The 13,787-nt window shown below is 41.0% G+C and overlaps 1 protein-coding gene across 1 annotated transcript in view; it reads left to right on the top strand.

Annotated features, from left to right (window-relative positions):
* The window catches only part of TRPC5 (transient receptor potential cation channel subfamily C member 5), a 78,751-nt gene that overhangs the window by 11,577 nt on the left and 53,387 nt on the right, over positions 1-13,787 (top strand). The window contains exon 3 of the mRNA XM_050901694.1: positions 1,341-1,739. Coding sequence (XP_050757651.1) covers positions 1,362-1,739 — 378 coding nt within the window. The 5' untranslated portion in view covers positions 1,341-1,361. The remainder of the gene's footprint in view (positions 1-1,340; positions 1,740-13,787) is intronic.

Genomic DNA, 13,787 nt, shown 5'->3' with positions numbered 1-13,787 from the left:
ATGCCAAACTCGTCGTTACAGATCTCTGGCTCCCCAGGAAATTCTCAGCTGTAACTTTGCTGTGTGCTACAACCACCCACTATTTTGCAGTGTCAGCTAGGCTGGAGCTCAGATCCACCCACTCCCGCTGCACCGGGCCCATTACACTGGAGCTGAAGGCAAAATGCAAATTGGCTCTGCTGAACATGGTTGCCTTATGGCATGCGGTGGGATGGTAAACACAGAACCCATGGCATCTCACTCCTGGTTCGGCACCTGAACCACAAGATCCTCCTTCTCATTATCTCTTTGTCAAAACCTCCTCTTTCCCCTGGATAGGGCACTAAAATGGAACAAAACTCTGGCTAATTTGCTGCAGGAAACCATTGAGCTTTGGGCAAGGAGATGGAATAAGTCATCCAATTAGTTATAGCTGCTGGTGTCCCCTGGTCCTGATTTGGTGTGGCTTATTGATGCCGAACAGAGGTAGTAAGCATAGCTCCTTTTTTCCTTACATGTCAATACCTGTCCAGCCCATGTTTCCTATGACTTCGGTCAGCTGCTAGGCTCTTTGAGCTGTGGGAAGGAACAGTAATTCATTCAGTTTGCTACGTTTGTGCCAGGGCAGGATTTACTCCTCATTTTCCTAGACCATAAACAACATCACTGCCTCTGGAGAGTAAGGGTAGTGGCTTTCTACATCAGCCTGTCTTTAGGTCCTATTTATATACGAGGAGAGTAAGAAAATATGTTTAAAAACATGCAAGCTTTAAAAATAAAGCTGTGACCTAGTCAAAGAGTAAACATTAGAGAAAAATAAAAACCTATTTTAAGAGATGGAAGCAGAGAAGAAGCAGCAAAAATATCAAAATAAATCTTATTACTGTAAATAGGAGGGTCTAAATCAGCAGCTCCCATCACTGACAGTTCAGAGATGCTGAGGACCTGGCTCAGCAGTGAAAAAGGAGGGAAGTGAAAAAAACATTGAGCAGGAAATAAAGAAAAGATGAGAAATCCACCTATTTGCACATGCGATAGATTATCCATAAACAAGATCATGCTTCTGACCAGATAAAAGAAATCAATAGCACAGTGTTTGAACCAGATTTAAAAAATATACTGAGTGTCTGTCATTCTGCGTACCTCTTCTGAGCAGTAGTGTAACCTTTATTTTTTCAGCTAGCCTTTTAATGTGGGGTTGCTCAGGGGGTGTTACAGTCACTGTGTTGAGAATAAAACAGCTTAAAAAGGGATTGGAAGCTTTTACCGCGATGGACCTTTGGAAATTTGTCCCCTGTGAGGAACAGATAGGGGTTGCTTGTCTGTTTTGTCACTTATGCATGTTTCTTCTTCCCCCATAGGTTGCCCGGTCACTATGAACAATGGCCCAGCTATACTACAAAAAGGTAAACTATTCACCGTACAGAGATCGGATCCCATTACAGATCGTGCGAGCGGAGGCAGAGCTCTCGGCGGAAGAGAAGGCCTACCTCAGTGCCGTGGAGAAGGGGGACTATGCCAGTGTGAAACATGCCTTGCAAGAGGCAGAGATCTACTACAACATCAACATTAACTGTATGGATCCTCTTGGTCGCAGTGCCCTTTTAATAGCCATAGAGAATGAAAATCTGGAGATCATGGAGTTGCTTTTGAGCCACAGTGTGTATGTGGGAGATGCTCTGCTGTATGCAATACGGAAAGAGGTGGTGGGAGCTGTGGAGCTACTGCTGAATTACAGGAAGCCGAGTGGTGAAAAACAGGTTAGTCCAGTGTTCCAGTTCAGTTTTAAGCTATTATCCACAGAGAGGTCCTGTGCAGGAGTCATAAAACAAAGTCCTTAATGTAGGTCCATTGCTGTAAATGCCCAGAGTAGACGTGGGCAGTCCTGTTTGGATGATAACTTGCCAGTCTGGGCAAACATGTTCCGCCTGACTTAAATACTCAGCATTTTCAATTTCACTCAGCGTTCTTTTCAGTCTTACAGTGTTTGTGAACATGCTGATTTATAGGCTGATTTATAGACGCACACTTTGTAAAGGAATTTGGGGCTGTCTGTATTACAATCTGTAAATATGAACTATTGCCATGCTATTGTACTGATAGTATGTGGAATTGCTTTTCATAAGTAAATCCTGAAAACACACAAGCTTATAAATAACTGTAAGCAAGCAAGCAGTCTGCTAGGTTTCAGTACTTAGCCATAGTACAGACATATCATCTTGGTCTCCATCTCCAGAGAGCTCTAGTTCAGAAATGCTGAGGCAGTACATAACGTTACAGCATGAGGTAAGCTGCTATATATCTGAGCAATGAGCAGCTATGACTTGTAGGAAGGATCCTTAGCTACAAAGCCATCAGTAAGTTACATAAGGATCTTTGTGAAAAACCACGAAGTCTGAATTCTGTCACTTCAAGTGTCACATATCACACTGTCCCTAATTTTTCTTATTTTTTTCTTTTCTGCTTCTTTTCATTTGCGAGTACTACTGCCGATAACTAGAATAGTTTATATACATTACTAACCACTGACAATTTTTGCATGTTCGCTGCTTAGAAAGGAATATTCAAAACTTGGATAATCCTTATGTATATCAAGCCTTGTTTTGAAGTCTATTTGAATACGTCCCTCTGTGTGTCAAAGAAGAAAATGATTAATACCAGTCAATCATAGAAGAAAATGTTTTCAATGGATAGGCCCCTTAGTACATAGTTTTTCAGTAGTAATTTTATGTAGCCAAAGCAAACAATAAGGATCATTCAAGCAGCATTCTGCATGCTGTAGCAATGTGATTCTAATGCGTGGTTTAAGCACTAGAGAGATGAAGAATCTCTTCTATCAGACCTAAAAATTGAAATGTTAGTACTAGGTTTTCGTCTGACAAAATGTAAGTAGCAAAATACGGACCATACATGGAGAATGAGCCATTTTTTTCTTGGTCATCTAGAAAGTTTGACCATCCTATAGGCCAACAAGACAGAAAGTAGAATAGAAGAAAAGTTTTTTCAGTAGCATGAGGAACTGCCCGTAATTATTGCAGGTTAATGACAAGTTTCTCCTGAAATGTCATGGAAAGCAAGTGATGGGATTCATGTGGATTTCTGTAAGATCTCATGAATACCAAAACTTGTGTCCACTCAAATTCACAGCCTTGCTGGCTTAACTGGACAGAGACAGAGGTCCGTGAAATCAGGTTGATTTATTGCAGCTGAAATTCAGCTCCAAAGTCTCTAGTTCAGTGACACGTTTCATAGTAGGTCTGTTTCATTTTTCTTTATCTCTATGCCAGTGCGCAGCTATCCTTCTGTAGCTAGGTTTGTATCTGCCGTGAAGTTTACAACTTGAAGGAGAACATGTGTGTGGGAGAAGAGATGCAGTGCCAGTTTCAGCTTTATTTACAACGTTCGTTACAAGACCAGATTTCATCAGTACGTTTTAGACTAGTACTGGCTTGATGCAAGATCCTATGTACAGACTAGGATTAACTTCCCTGGCTGTGGTTCAGGCTCTTCTGTAGACTGCAGGAAGCGTTTGCTGGTAGAGCGCTGCAGGACTTGAGTTCCATTTCAGCAGTTTCACCGATTGTTCATGCAGCGATGGTAATTAACATTTATTTCATGTATAGTGATATAACATTAAATGGGAAGAAGTGCTTAGTTAAGCAAAGTTGGGACAAAGTTGGTTAGCTTGTCAAATCATAAAGCTAATATAGGAGGGGTTTCTGAACACAAGTTTCTGATGCTAATTCCACAGCAGTATCGATATACGTTCAGTAATTATCTTTGCTGGACCCTTTCTTGGAAAGTCCTTTGGGAATCCCATACCTAATTGCTTTTACAAAAAGCACGTGATAAATCAGATTAGCACAGCTTTGTCCTAATCAGCTACTTATATGTTCTAAAACATATAGAAAACCTGCTTTTTTGGTTGAGTAGTAACAAAAATTCACACTTCATGGAACAGTTTCTGTCTGGCTGAGAAATTTGTAAGATGGTGTCACAGCACTTCTTATATATAAGGTTTAGTACAATCTATTCATTAAATGTACACAAGGTTCAGTTTGCCTGAACAAACCTATGTGAAGGCAGCTCCTTGACTTAAGTGTAGCAGCCTGTTTCCAATTAGGGGCTGTCTGTCTTTGCTGCACTCCGGGCAAAGGTGCAGAAGATGCATCTTCTGATTGCTCTCTCTTAAATGTTCAATACATCGCCTTCATTCATCTGAGTCTGGGGTCTGTGAAAACCTGTTAGTTCCCATTTTCCTGCTGTCTGCCTCTGAGAGGTTATTATTTGACTCTATACCAGAGTCTTGTTTCTCTAACTGCCAGGCATAAAGAGCTGTTCCTATTTGCATCTGTTCACTCAGCTCAGTTAATTGTTGTCTTTGCATCTCAAAAGCAGCTGAGTAGCATCATTCAGCATAATCCATTTTATGGGCATGTATCGTCGCACATTCCTACCACCTTATCATCGTACCACAATCCTGAGTGAAAATGTTACAGGTTGCATTATGCCAGCCTCTTGTGGGGTTACAGTGACTGTATCTAGTTAGCAAAAGATGATACACTCAAAACAAGGTAGAAAACCGTGGCCCCTTATAGACTTGACCTGCAAAGCAGTTTTGCTCACCAGCCACAGAGTCTCTAAAAGGTGATGTGTCCTGCGCGCTCCATACCTGTCTCTTGAGAGCTCCCCGAGGGGAAGAGCCCTGCTTTTCCCCTGTATGATGACCTTTCCAGGGAGCAGAAGTAAAAAAAAAAAAAATTCAAATATAAGAAGTGACCTTTGTTGTGTTCCTTATGTAAGAGAATCAGGGTCTCATTCACGATGTAAGGGACAGGGAGAAATGGATGAAGAGATTGGGCGGCAGAGATGCTTGTGTCCTGTTGTTAAGTGAATGCAGGCAGTCATTATTCTGCAAACCTTTGCTAGACTGCTGTTTAAGCGCCATTTACTGAAAATACCATGACAATGGCAGGGGTAAGTCATAGCCAGTAACTATAACAACACGCTTCTCCCGCACTGCAGCCGTGTGTGGAAGGGGTGTCTTGGGAGAGGAAGAAATTACTCTGTTTACATGTGGAGCATATGAGAGCCAGGAGCATGAACCACCTCTCTCTAAAGGCTGCTACAAAGCACACAGATGAGTGTGCTGAACAGTGATGTGTTCGAGTAGATGTATTTCCTTTTAGGTTTACCTCCGAGCAAGGTTCATGGGCTATTTTAAGAACTTAACATTTCTCCTCAAATCTCTTCTGCCCAGTCCTGACAACTTACAGCCATGGTTTTGTGTACTGCTCTGTGAGTCTCTTGATAAAGCTGGGGAGAAGACTTCACCAGTTACAGCCAGAATAACTCTATGGCTAATAAAGTTACAGCTGTTTTGAGAGGTACTGTCACCTGTGGGAGATTCTGGGTTTGGTGAGAGAGTCATCATGGTGTAAGCATCTTACTTTTGCTACCATGGAAAGACCATAGAGGTGTGCTGGTGTGCTTCACTCCCAGCAGAGAGTAAAGTCCAGGTTTTAAAGGACCCATTCTCTTCTTCAGATCAGAGCTAATCTCTCCTCAAATATGCCACACCACGCTCTGAGGTGCACTCCCACTTTTTTTTTACTGTCAGTATGCGAGTGTGGTCCAGAGTGCGATGGAAGATGCCTGTGTGCAGAGCATGTGGTGCTGCAGGCTGCGACAGCCCTGCCCACCCACCACAGCGTAGGTAGGAGCTTTGCTGGCCTCAGCAGGATGTGCTCTGGACCTGGCACAGCACTAAGAGCTGAATTCTCAGGGAAATAAAGGAAAATTCGATTATCTACTCAAAATAGATTAAGTAACAAAAGAGCTTTTCTAGTTCTGTGATTTTTACAAGTTCACCTGTTATTTCCAAATGTTACATAATTTACTCCAATTAACCTCGGAGCTTTTTTTTTTAAACCATAGTTTGCTTTGGCCTGTTGCTTTGTATTGCTGATTGGTCACTTAAATAGTAGGACAGTTTGTTTTTCCCCAAATAGATGACAAGGATTTGGAAAGAAAGCAGCCTATTCATTAAGAGGAACAACAAAACAAACTAATATTCATGGAACCTGGAGGGTATGCAAGTGTTGCTTTTCCTGCAGAGATTTGTAGTCAGTGAATATGTATTCTCCAGGAAATAAAAGTGAGCCTAATCTGGTGCTTTGATGGTTATTGTTTGCTTTTCAGGACAGTGAAGAGGCTGATACTGTACTGCATAGTGGCAGAAGAGTAGTATTCATGTACTGCAGACTGCTTGGCATGGCAATCCGTACTCAGGTCTTCCACACGATGAGTGTCATATTATTTAAATAAATAAGATGACAAACCACTGAATAATCTTTAGAAAGACTGGGGCTAGGTTAGAAATAGTAAAAATCAGCACACACAGGTGCAGTATTGACTTCGGCCCAGGCTTATTGAGTCAGGTGTCTTGTCTCTTTTGGGGTAGGAATGTTAAACTGCAAAGTTGTTTATGCCCAGGGCAGGTCCAATACATACAATGGCAAAACAAGACTTTTTGTACTATTCTATAGGTACACATCAAAAACAGAGATCTGGCTGGGGTCCTGTGGGGTTGGAGTTAACAGGGAACTTGAAATTACTTCTTTCGTTTTTTTGATTCAGTACTACCATAGGGGCAAGGGAATGTATATATGAAGCTTGTTGAACAAATTCTCTTTTCCAGTAAAATCTTCTGTCTCCTAACCTATTCGATCTTTAAGTTTTGGCGTTTTTTTCCCTAAAAGTCATATCAGAAATTTTTTTTACTATACAAACATCAATACAGTGGGTTATGTTTTCAGCCAGGCTGGAGTCTGCACCTAAACTGCACCAGCAGAGAGCAGGAAATATATGTCTGAAAATTCACATTTTCCTACATATTTGATTCACTTTCAATTTATCATTAGTAATCGTTGTATTTCCAGACATTTTGAAGCCCACTGAAATCAGTACAGATTTTCCCTTTGACTCCAGATGAGGTCTTCAGGGGCATTTTCTTAATAGCCTCTTGTGTGGATTCTGTGAAGTGAGCCTGGTTCTCCGCTACACATGCATCACAGCTTGCAGGGTAGCGCTCTCAGTTTGCACAGATCTCGCATCATTTTTTGCCTTGCTACAGCGGATGTGTTTGCACGCACCAGACACGGTCTGTGCTGACTGCTGAGCCCTCCTTCCGTTCTTTAAGAAGCTGTAATCGGTCATCTGAATTACTACACGTTCATGGTGTAGCCATAAGCACCTTTACGGGTAGCTGTTTTCTTCACAACAATCAGAGCTGACATCAAATGTTTACATAAGGATGATACTAGCATCTCTCTGGTATCTGCCAAAATTAGCAATTTGCTCATGGCAGATGGCTCCAAATTAATCTGGTTCACAGATGGGACTACAAATGTAATTCCTCAATAATGAGAATAAAAAGAAAAGAGATCTCGGTATTTACGACTGTGATTCAGTTTGTTTCGACGGTCCAAAGGCCTTCTGAATCAATGAGATCTCAACAGATACCTATCCATATGTCTTCCAAAAGGAGCTTTACAGAAATAAACGCTGGAAGAATATGGTTGTGAAGAGGAAACTATAGAGAATAAAAGGCAAGTTTTCAGTCTTAGTTGCTAATCCTCAGATACCTGCTGGTGGAAGGTTGCTGCACTTGATAGTATTAGCGAACTTAAAAGCTGACCTCAAAAATCCTCTTTCAGATGAGCTGATGAGTGAAAATCTGCCTTAATCTTTGTGTAAATATCATAGATCAACAGCCTGGAGACAATCTTTTGTGAACCAGAAGTTATATGTTGCATTAAATCATTTTATTCTTGCCCAAATCCAGTAACTTTCTTGATACAATGTGGTTTAGCTTTATTTTCCTACTCACATAGGGTTCTTTGTCCTGTATGCAGAGTCCAGTGCAAAGTTTAGCTCTTACCACCAACGGCCCATGATTTCTGCAGACTTGCTAATACTTATTAAATGTACAAGCTCATTGCTAGCATTGTCAGCCCTGTGCTATCGCTGACAGGACTTTTTAAGTTCTTGCTATTGAGCACTGTAACAGAGGGGGTAACAGGCTGATAGGTATGACTCAGTACAGATACTGTACCCTTTGGTATGACTCAAACCAGCCATTTCCATGTTAATGAGAGGTCCAAAGTGAAAAGGGAAGGCTGAACCTGGTTAGATACACTCTGAGCAAGAGCAGGTTCTGAAGAATAGAAGCAGTTGAGAAAAACTGGCCACAAGTTCTCAGTATGAAAATATTTGAAAGGCACAATAAGGAAGAAAGATTGTGTCTGAAAACAGAAAACTAGCTGTTACTGCTCCAAAGCCTAATGGCTCTGCTAGCATCCAAGCTTTTCATTATTTTTATTGATGCAGTAATAATTCACAGCTATAGTTAACATGCCTTTGACATTGGCGTCTGCCTTCGAAATGAATTCCATCTAATTAAACTAAACAACAGAGAAATCAAAGACCACTTCAGTTAATGATTACGTTTAACTGGGAATTTCTTTCCTCCCTCCCCACTGCTTTCCTCCCCAAATAATATTAAATCTATGAGAAAGAGGTGTGAGGCAAAATGAAGAACTCGGGTGATATATCGCATAGACCTAACAAGTAGCATCAGGGCTAGGGCTCGCAGGCTGCAGTGCCAGCTACCAGACATCCAACAGTGGCAAATAAGTCACTGGCTCCTTCTCCTAGGCCAACATAAAGTCTGTTATTAGTTCCTAGGATAGCTGGTGAGGTCAGGCCAAGAACTGCATCACAGCATGCACAAACATGTCATGCTTATAATTTAGCATAGAGACAGGTGGAGAAGTCGGGAATGCACTGTTATAAGAGATGCTTCCTAGGGAATTATCTTTATTAATTTGTGGGAGTGATCTTAGCACTTGCCTGCATTTGGCACACTGTACAGTGTATTTTCAGTCAGGAGTGATGGGTGCATGGCATTCAGCTGGGTGGACTGCCTGTAACAAACTATTTGTAGGGAAAAAAAATCCTGTTTGTGTTCCTACACAAGTAAACTTTTGGTCTCTCTATACATCTGTTGATTAAGGTGTTAAGTTTCAAAAAAATATATTTCATTACCTACCCAGCATCCATGAATGTGCCTAGTTTACTCACCACCCTTTGCTCATAAGCCGCAATTACAGCATTAGCTGCTCCCTTACATCAGCTCCCTGACATCACACAACACATGTTTTTGCCTGTGGTCTGTATGACTTTTGAAACACAGAAGGGGCTTTTGACATGACTATCTAGAGTCACTGATACAAACATGCAGGAGAGTCTGCCTGGTGCAAGAGTTGCAACACATTTTCCAAGGGAAGCTTCTTTGTATGGGGGAAATTGAACGTAACAAATTACAGGCTCCCCTGAAACAAAGCTCTGGGATCTGTAAAGAACTGCAGGATGGTTTAGTGGGAGTCCCCTAGTCCTTATCTGGCTGTTGAATAGAGCTATGCTTGGGTTTGCAAAGTAGAATGGCACCTTTATGGCTTGTTTATCCCTGTGATGGGCAGCCTTTTCGTGGCAACAAGGAGGGGAATCAAAAAGGCATTGACTCAGAACAATATTCTCCCTGCTGGTCTCCGCATTGTTACAGCAAGGGAACGCTGTAATCCAAGGTCTGTGCTCTGTCATTGCCTTGGGAGAACATGTTGGAAAACCACTCAAGCCTGCAAGAAGCTCAGGGTCACGTGCATCGTTGGTACTTAATTCATGGCAGTGCGAGAGGGCTCCTATGCTCCGCTTAAATACTCTTAAGGCAGACAGATGATGCCAGAGCCAGTCTCTGAAGCACAAGGAGCATATCATTAGCTAGACGTTTTGCACTATGTAGCATTAGAAATAACAAAGGAAGTCACTGCCTAAGTGGTAATAAAAGAAGATCACAACCACATAGATTTTATTCTCTTCTGAGACCCTGCCACCTGTCTAGATTGTCATTTCTTTGCTATCACAAACTCTGGAGTCTTTTTGGAAGCCACAGTGTCTTCTTGGTTAGTATAACAACAATGCCAAAAGCACAGCTTAATAGTCAAAATGGGGAGAAACACAGCCTCCTGGTTTGTGAGCATCAAGATGTTTCGTGCAACATCAGACAGCGCTGGGCTGGCACCAGATGCAGTCACTCGCTCCTCCCTGTGATGTTGTCTTATGATCGAATCTGATTCTTTTCTTTTTTTTTTTTTAAAGGAATGTGATTGAATAGGAACACAACCCCCTCCCTTTTCAAGCCCTATTAGCAACATATTACCTCACCTAAACTTAATGAAACATCTCTCATCTGCACACAGTAATAAATTACAGGGAATAGGGACATTTTATGTACAAAGATGACATAAAAGGCTATAGATAGCATGATTATTATCCTATATTAGCACATGTTGTCCTTGTTACCACTAAGAACAGAAAATACAGAGACCAGATAAAATTAAAAAGCTGGACAACTCTTCCCTCCCAGAATAAATCCTGGAAAATATTAGAAAAAGAGTAGCCATAATAAAACAAAGATTACCTTGAAGACAGAGCCTGCAAATTTCCAGCTAACCATGGACTCTTTGTTTCAGCATGCTTGGGGTCAGGGGAAAGCTTATCTGTAAAACGAAAAAATACCTAAGGTGCAGCGATGTTCCAAGGCCTTTAGTGTACTTAAGAAATTTACAGGACTGGATTAAGTAAGCTCTTTAACAAAATTCATTTCCAAACTTAAAAACAACATTAAAAATTGTTAGGGTTTAGTCTTTATTTTTACCCAAAACAGCTGCTCCTATCACAGAGTAACTCTTAAAATGGTAATGAAGAAAGGGGAAAAAATGAACAAACAGCATTTTATGTTTCCAAATGGGAAAAAAACCCAGCTTCAGGCATATGTGAACTAGTCTGCCTATCCGAACTTCAGGAGACAATTCAATTTACTCTCATGTCCGCAATGCTAGACTTACACCTGAGTTGGTATCAGAGGGTCTCAGGAAACAGATCTGGCAAGCAACCAGGGAATCTCTGCATTTTGGCAAGGCTTTGGTAGATCCATGATATGCTGTGAGCCAGGTTCTGATGTCACTTATGCCACTGTTTCTCTAGCAGCTTCATTCATGTCTGGATTTGTAACAGTCCCGAACTTTGGTCCCTTGTTTGTTTTAACTGGACAAGTGTAATTATTCAGCTAGCCCCAGGCTACGTGAGGGTATGATAAAACCAGGATTCACTTGATAGTTGGTCATATCATAGAGATAATGTGACATAACACGTAAGTTGTGACTACAGTGAACTACTCAACCATTCTTACACAGATAAGAAGTCACAACCAGGAGAGGGTGCAATTGGTCATGGCACAACACTGGTCTTATTTCTTTAAACACCGGTAGGCACTCGCTAGCCCCTCTTCCTGCTGGATTCACTAGCTCTTAGCTGGAGCAAGACACAGGAATTCAGGGCAAAGCAGACCTCAAGACTGCACTTCATTTAAATACAAGATGTTCAAACACAAGCTAACTCTAACAGCGTCCCTCTGTGACTTGGAGAATAAACTCCACACTGACTGCACTCTTTCTTCATTTCATCATCAAGTGCCTCATCTTATTTCCTCCACCCACATCAGAAAGGGAGAGTGGCTTAGAGGAGAGAGGGGTCTGTCTGGAATAAGTTGCCATAGGCTGTTTAAATGCATATTTGCAAAATCCTTTCCTTCTGAAGGCCGCTCTCTGGATTCCTCTTTTTTAATCCCCAATGAAAGAGAAGTTATGTAGCATCAACCACAAATGATGACATCTTTTGACAATCTTTCTGGCTGTGCTGCATTTCCTAAACACATGGCTGAACACAACAAGCTCTGATGCAGTTCTGCCGCTGTCAAATGCACTAGGTTTCAGTTTAGCTCTGAAAACTAATCCGTCGGGTCTACCTCCATTTTTAAACACATGGATAAGAAGCCAAATTAAAACTTGAAGAATCTAGAGCGGATATGTCTGTATTTTGCTTTTGTTTATTGGTTGCAGAGAAAAAAGTTTGGTTATACAGGTATCACAAATCTAATTTTTCACATTATTTCAGTAGTAATGCATTATATCATGCTATTTTTTATTCACAGATACCTATTTCAGTGTTAATATGTACCATCTGGTAACCTTGTACCAGCATTTGGCTTGCTACAAGGCACTAAAAGGTACTAATTTTCTCTGTTCTGCAATATCAGTCTGAGGGGCAGAGACTTTATTTGGCTTTACAGGCATGTAAGTCACTGAGCAGATTTTAGACCAGAAGGAGCCTTTTCTTCAGCTGGATATTCTGGGACAGCTGTATTGAAATCATTGGAATACTTAAATAACAACAGCAGAGCTTGCCCAGAAGTACATCTACAACCATGTGTGCTTTATGCCAGAGTTACGAACTTGTTCATAACCAGTGCAAAAGCCCTTAAAGTACATTACTTTTATGTTATCAGTTTGTGTTGTTCATTATATTTCATTAAACAAATTACATCATTTCAGTCAACGAATTGCTCTTTAGAGAAAAACCAACCTCCCTATTAATATAGATACTGTCATCACTCTGATACAAGATGTCTCTCAAGGCATCTCTGATTAAGATATTCAGTTATTAAAACCTGCACCACTGCATCACCTAAAATGAATGCTTAAATTTATAGAAGCATGTAACATTTTTCCAGAGTCCCACATAAGGAAACAAATGCCCACGGGGTTCTTTCAATGAAAGAATTTGTTTATGGGTTTAGGCAAGGAGCAGGATTCAGTTGGTCATGCCAGTCACAATATGTGTTTTTTCAAGACTCTTTTGCTGGTAACATGGCTGATCTGCAGTCTAGCAACACTGACTCTGTCTCTCATGCTCTATTTATAGAGCTGCAGCTAGAAGTACCACAGGACTGCGATTCTGAACAAAATCACAGTCACTGCTAAAGCTCATTCTGACCGCTGAGCCTCACGTTAAATTGATGTAGTACAAAATCTGCTTTTTAGAATGACAGAAATTGTCTGTGCCTGTTACCGCGCTTGTGGATGGCATATGCACTTCCCCCATAGGGCTGCACGCAGAAAACCAAACTAGAAATAGGAAATCCTTGCTCAATAAGTTACCTAAGCTTCCATTTCTATAAGTGTTACATTTGAAGTTTTCCAGTGAAGTTGCATGCGTTTGTTTTGTTTAGTAAAACATTGTTTTGGCAATTAGAAACACTTTTATAACATACAGTTGTATCAAAAAGTTATGCAAGCTGAAAATAATGCAGATTAATATATTTACAGTTTATCATGGTTATACTTACAATTTATTACACTGGTCCAGGTGATGTGCTAGTTTATGGAATGGAGATGGCTTCAAAATGGGGCAATTCCACCTGTAACAGGTGAAAGTATTATTAGTTATTTTCAAGCAAAAGTGGCAGCATTCTCAATGCCAGACAGGATGCATATTTAGACTGCCTCTGACCCAAGAAGCTTGCAATTAGAGATTAACAAAATTAAGAAAGTAAAGGATCTTGTGGTTAGGCTTTGCTTTACTTTCTAGATATTCTCTTTTCAGTTCAGGTCTGAAGCACTGAAGGGTTATCTGGGGACACTGCAGCTGTGAGCACCAGTAGAGGTGAACACTGAGGAGAGACCTGAACATGAAGGGAGACTAGTAGTAGAGGGGCGGAAAAGCATAAGATGCAGAGACAGAAACAGAAAACCACCCCCAAATAGTCATTAGACAAAGCCAGACTCTTTCCTCAGAGTTGAAAATTTTGCACTTGACTGGCAAGTTCCTTTGCTGCAGAACAGCTTTTT

The sequence above is a fragment of the Gymnogyps californianus genome, chromosome 9 (genome assembly GCF_018139145.2).
Source record: "Gymnogyps californianus isolate 813 chromosome 9, ASM1813914v2, whole genome shotgun sequence".
In the NCBI taxonomy this organism is placed as follows: domain Eukaryota; kingdom Metazoa; phylum Chordata; class Aves; order Accipitriformes; family Cathartidae; genus Gymnogyps; species Gymnogyps californianus.
This window is presented reverse-complemented; position numbering and strand designations above follow the sequence as displayed.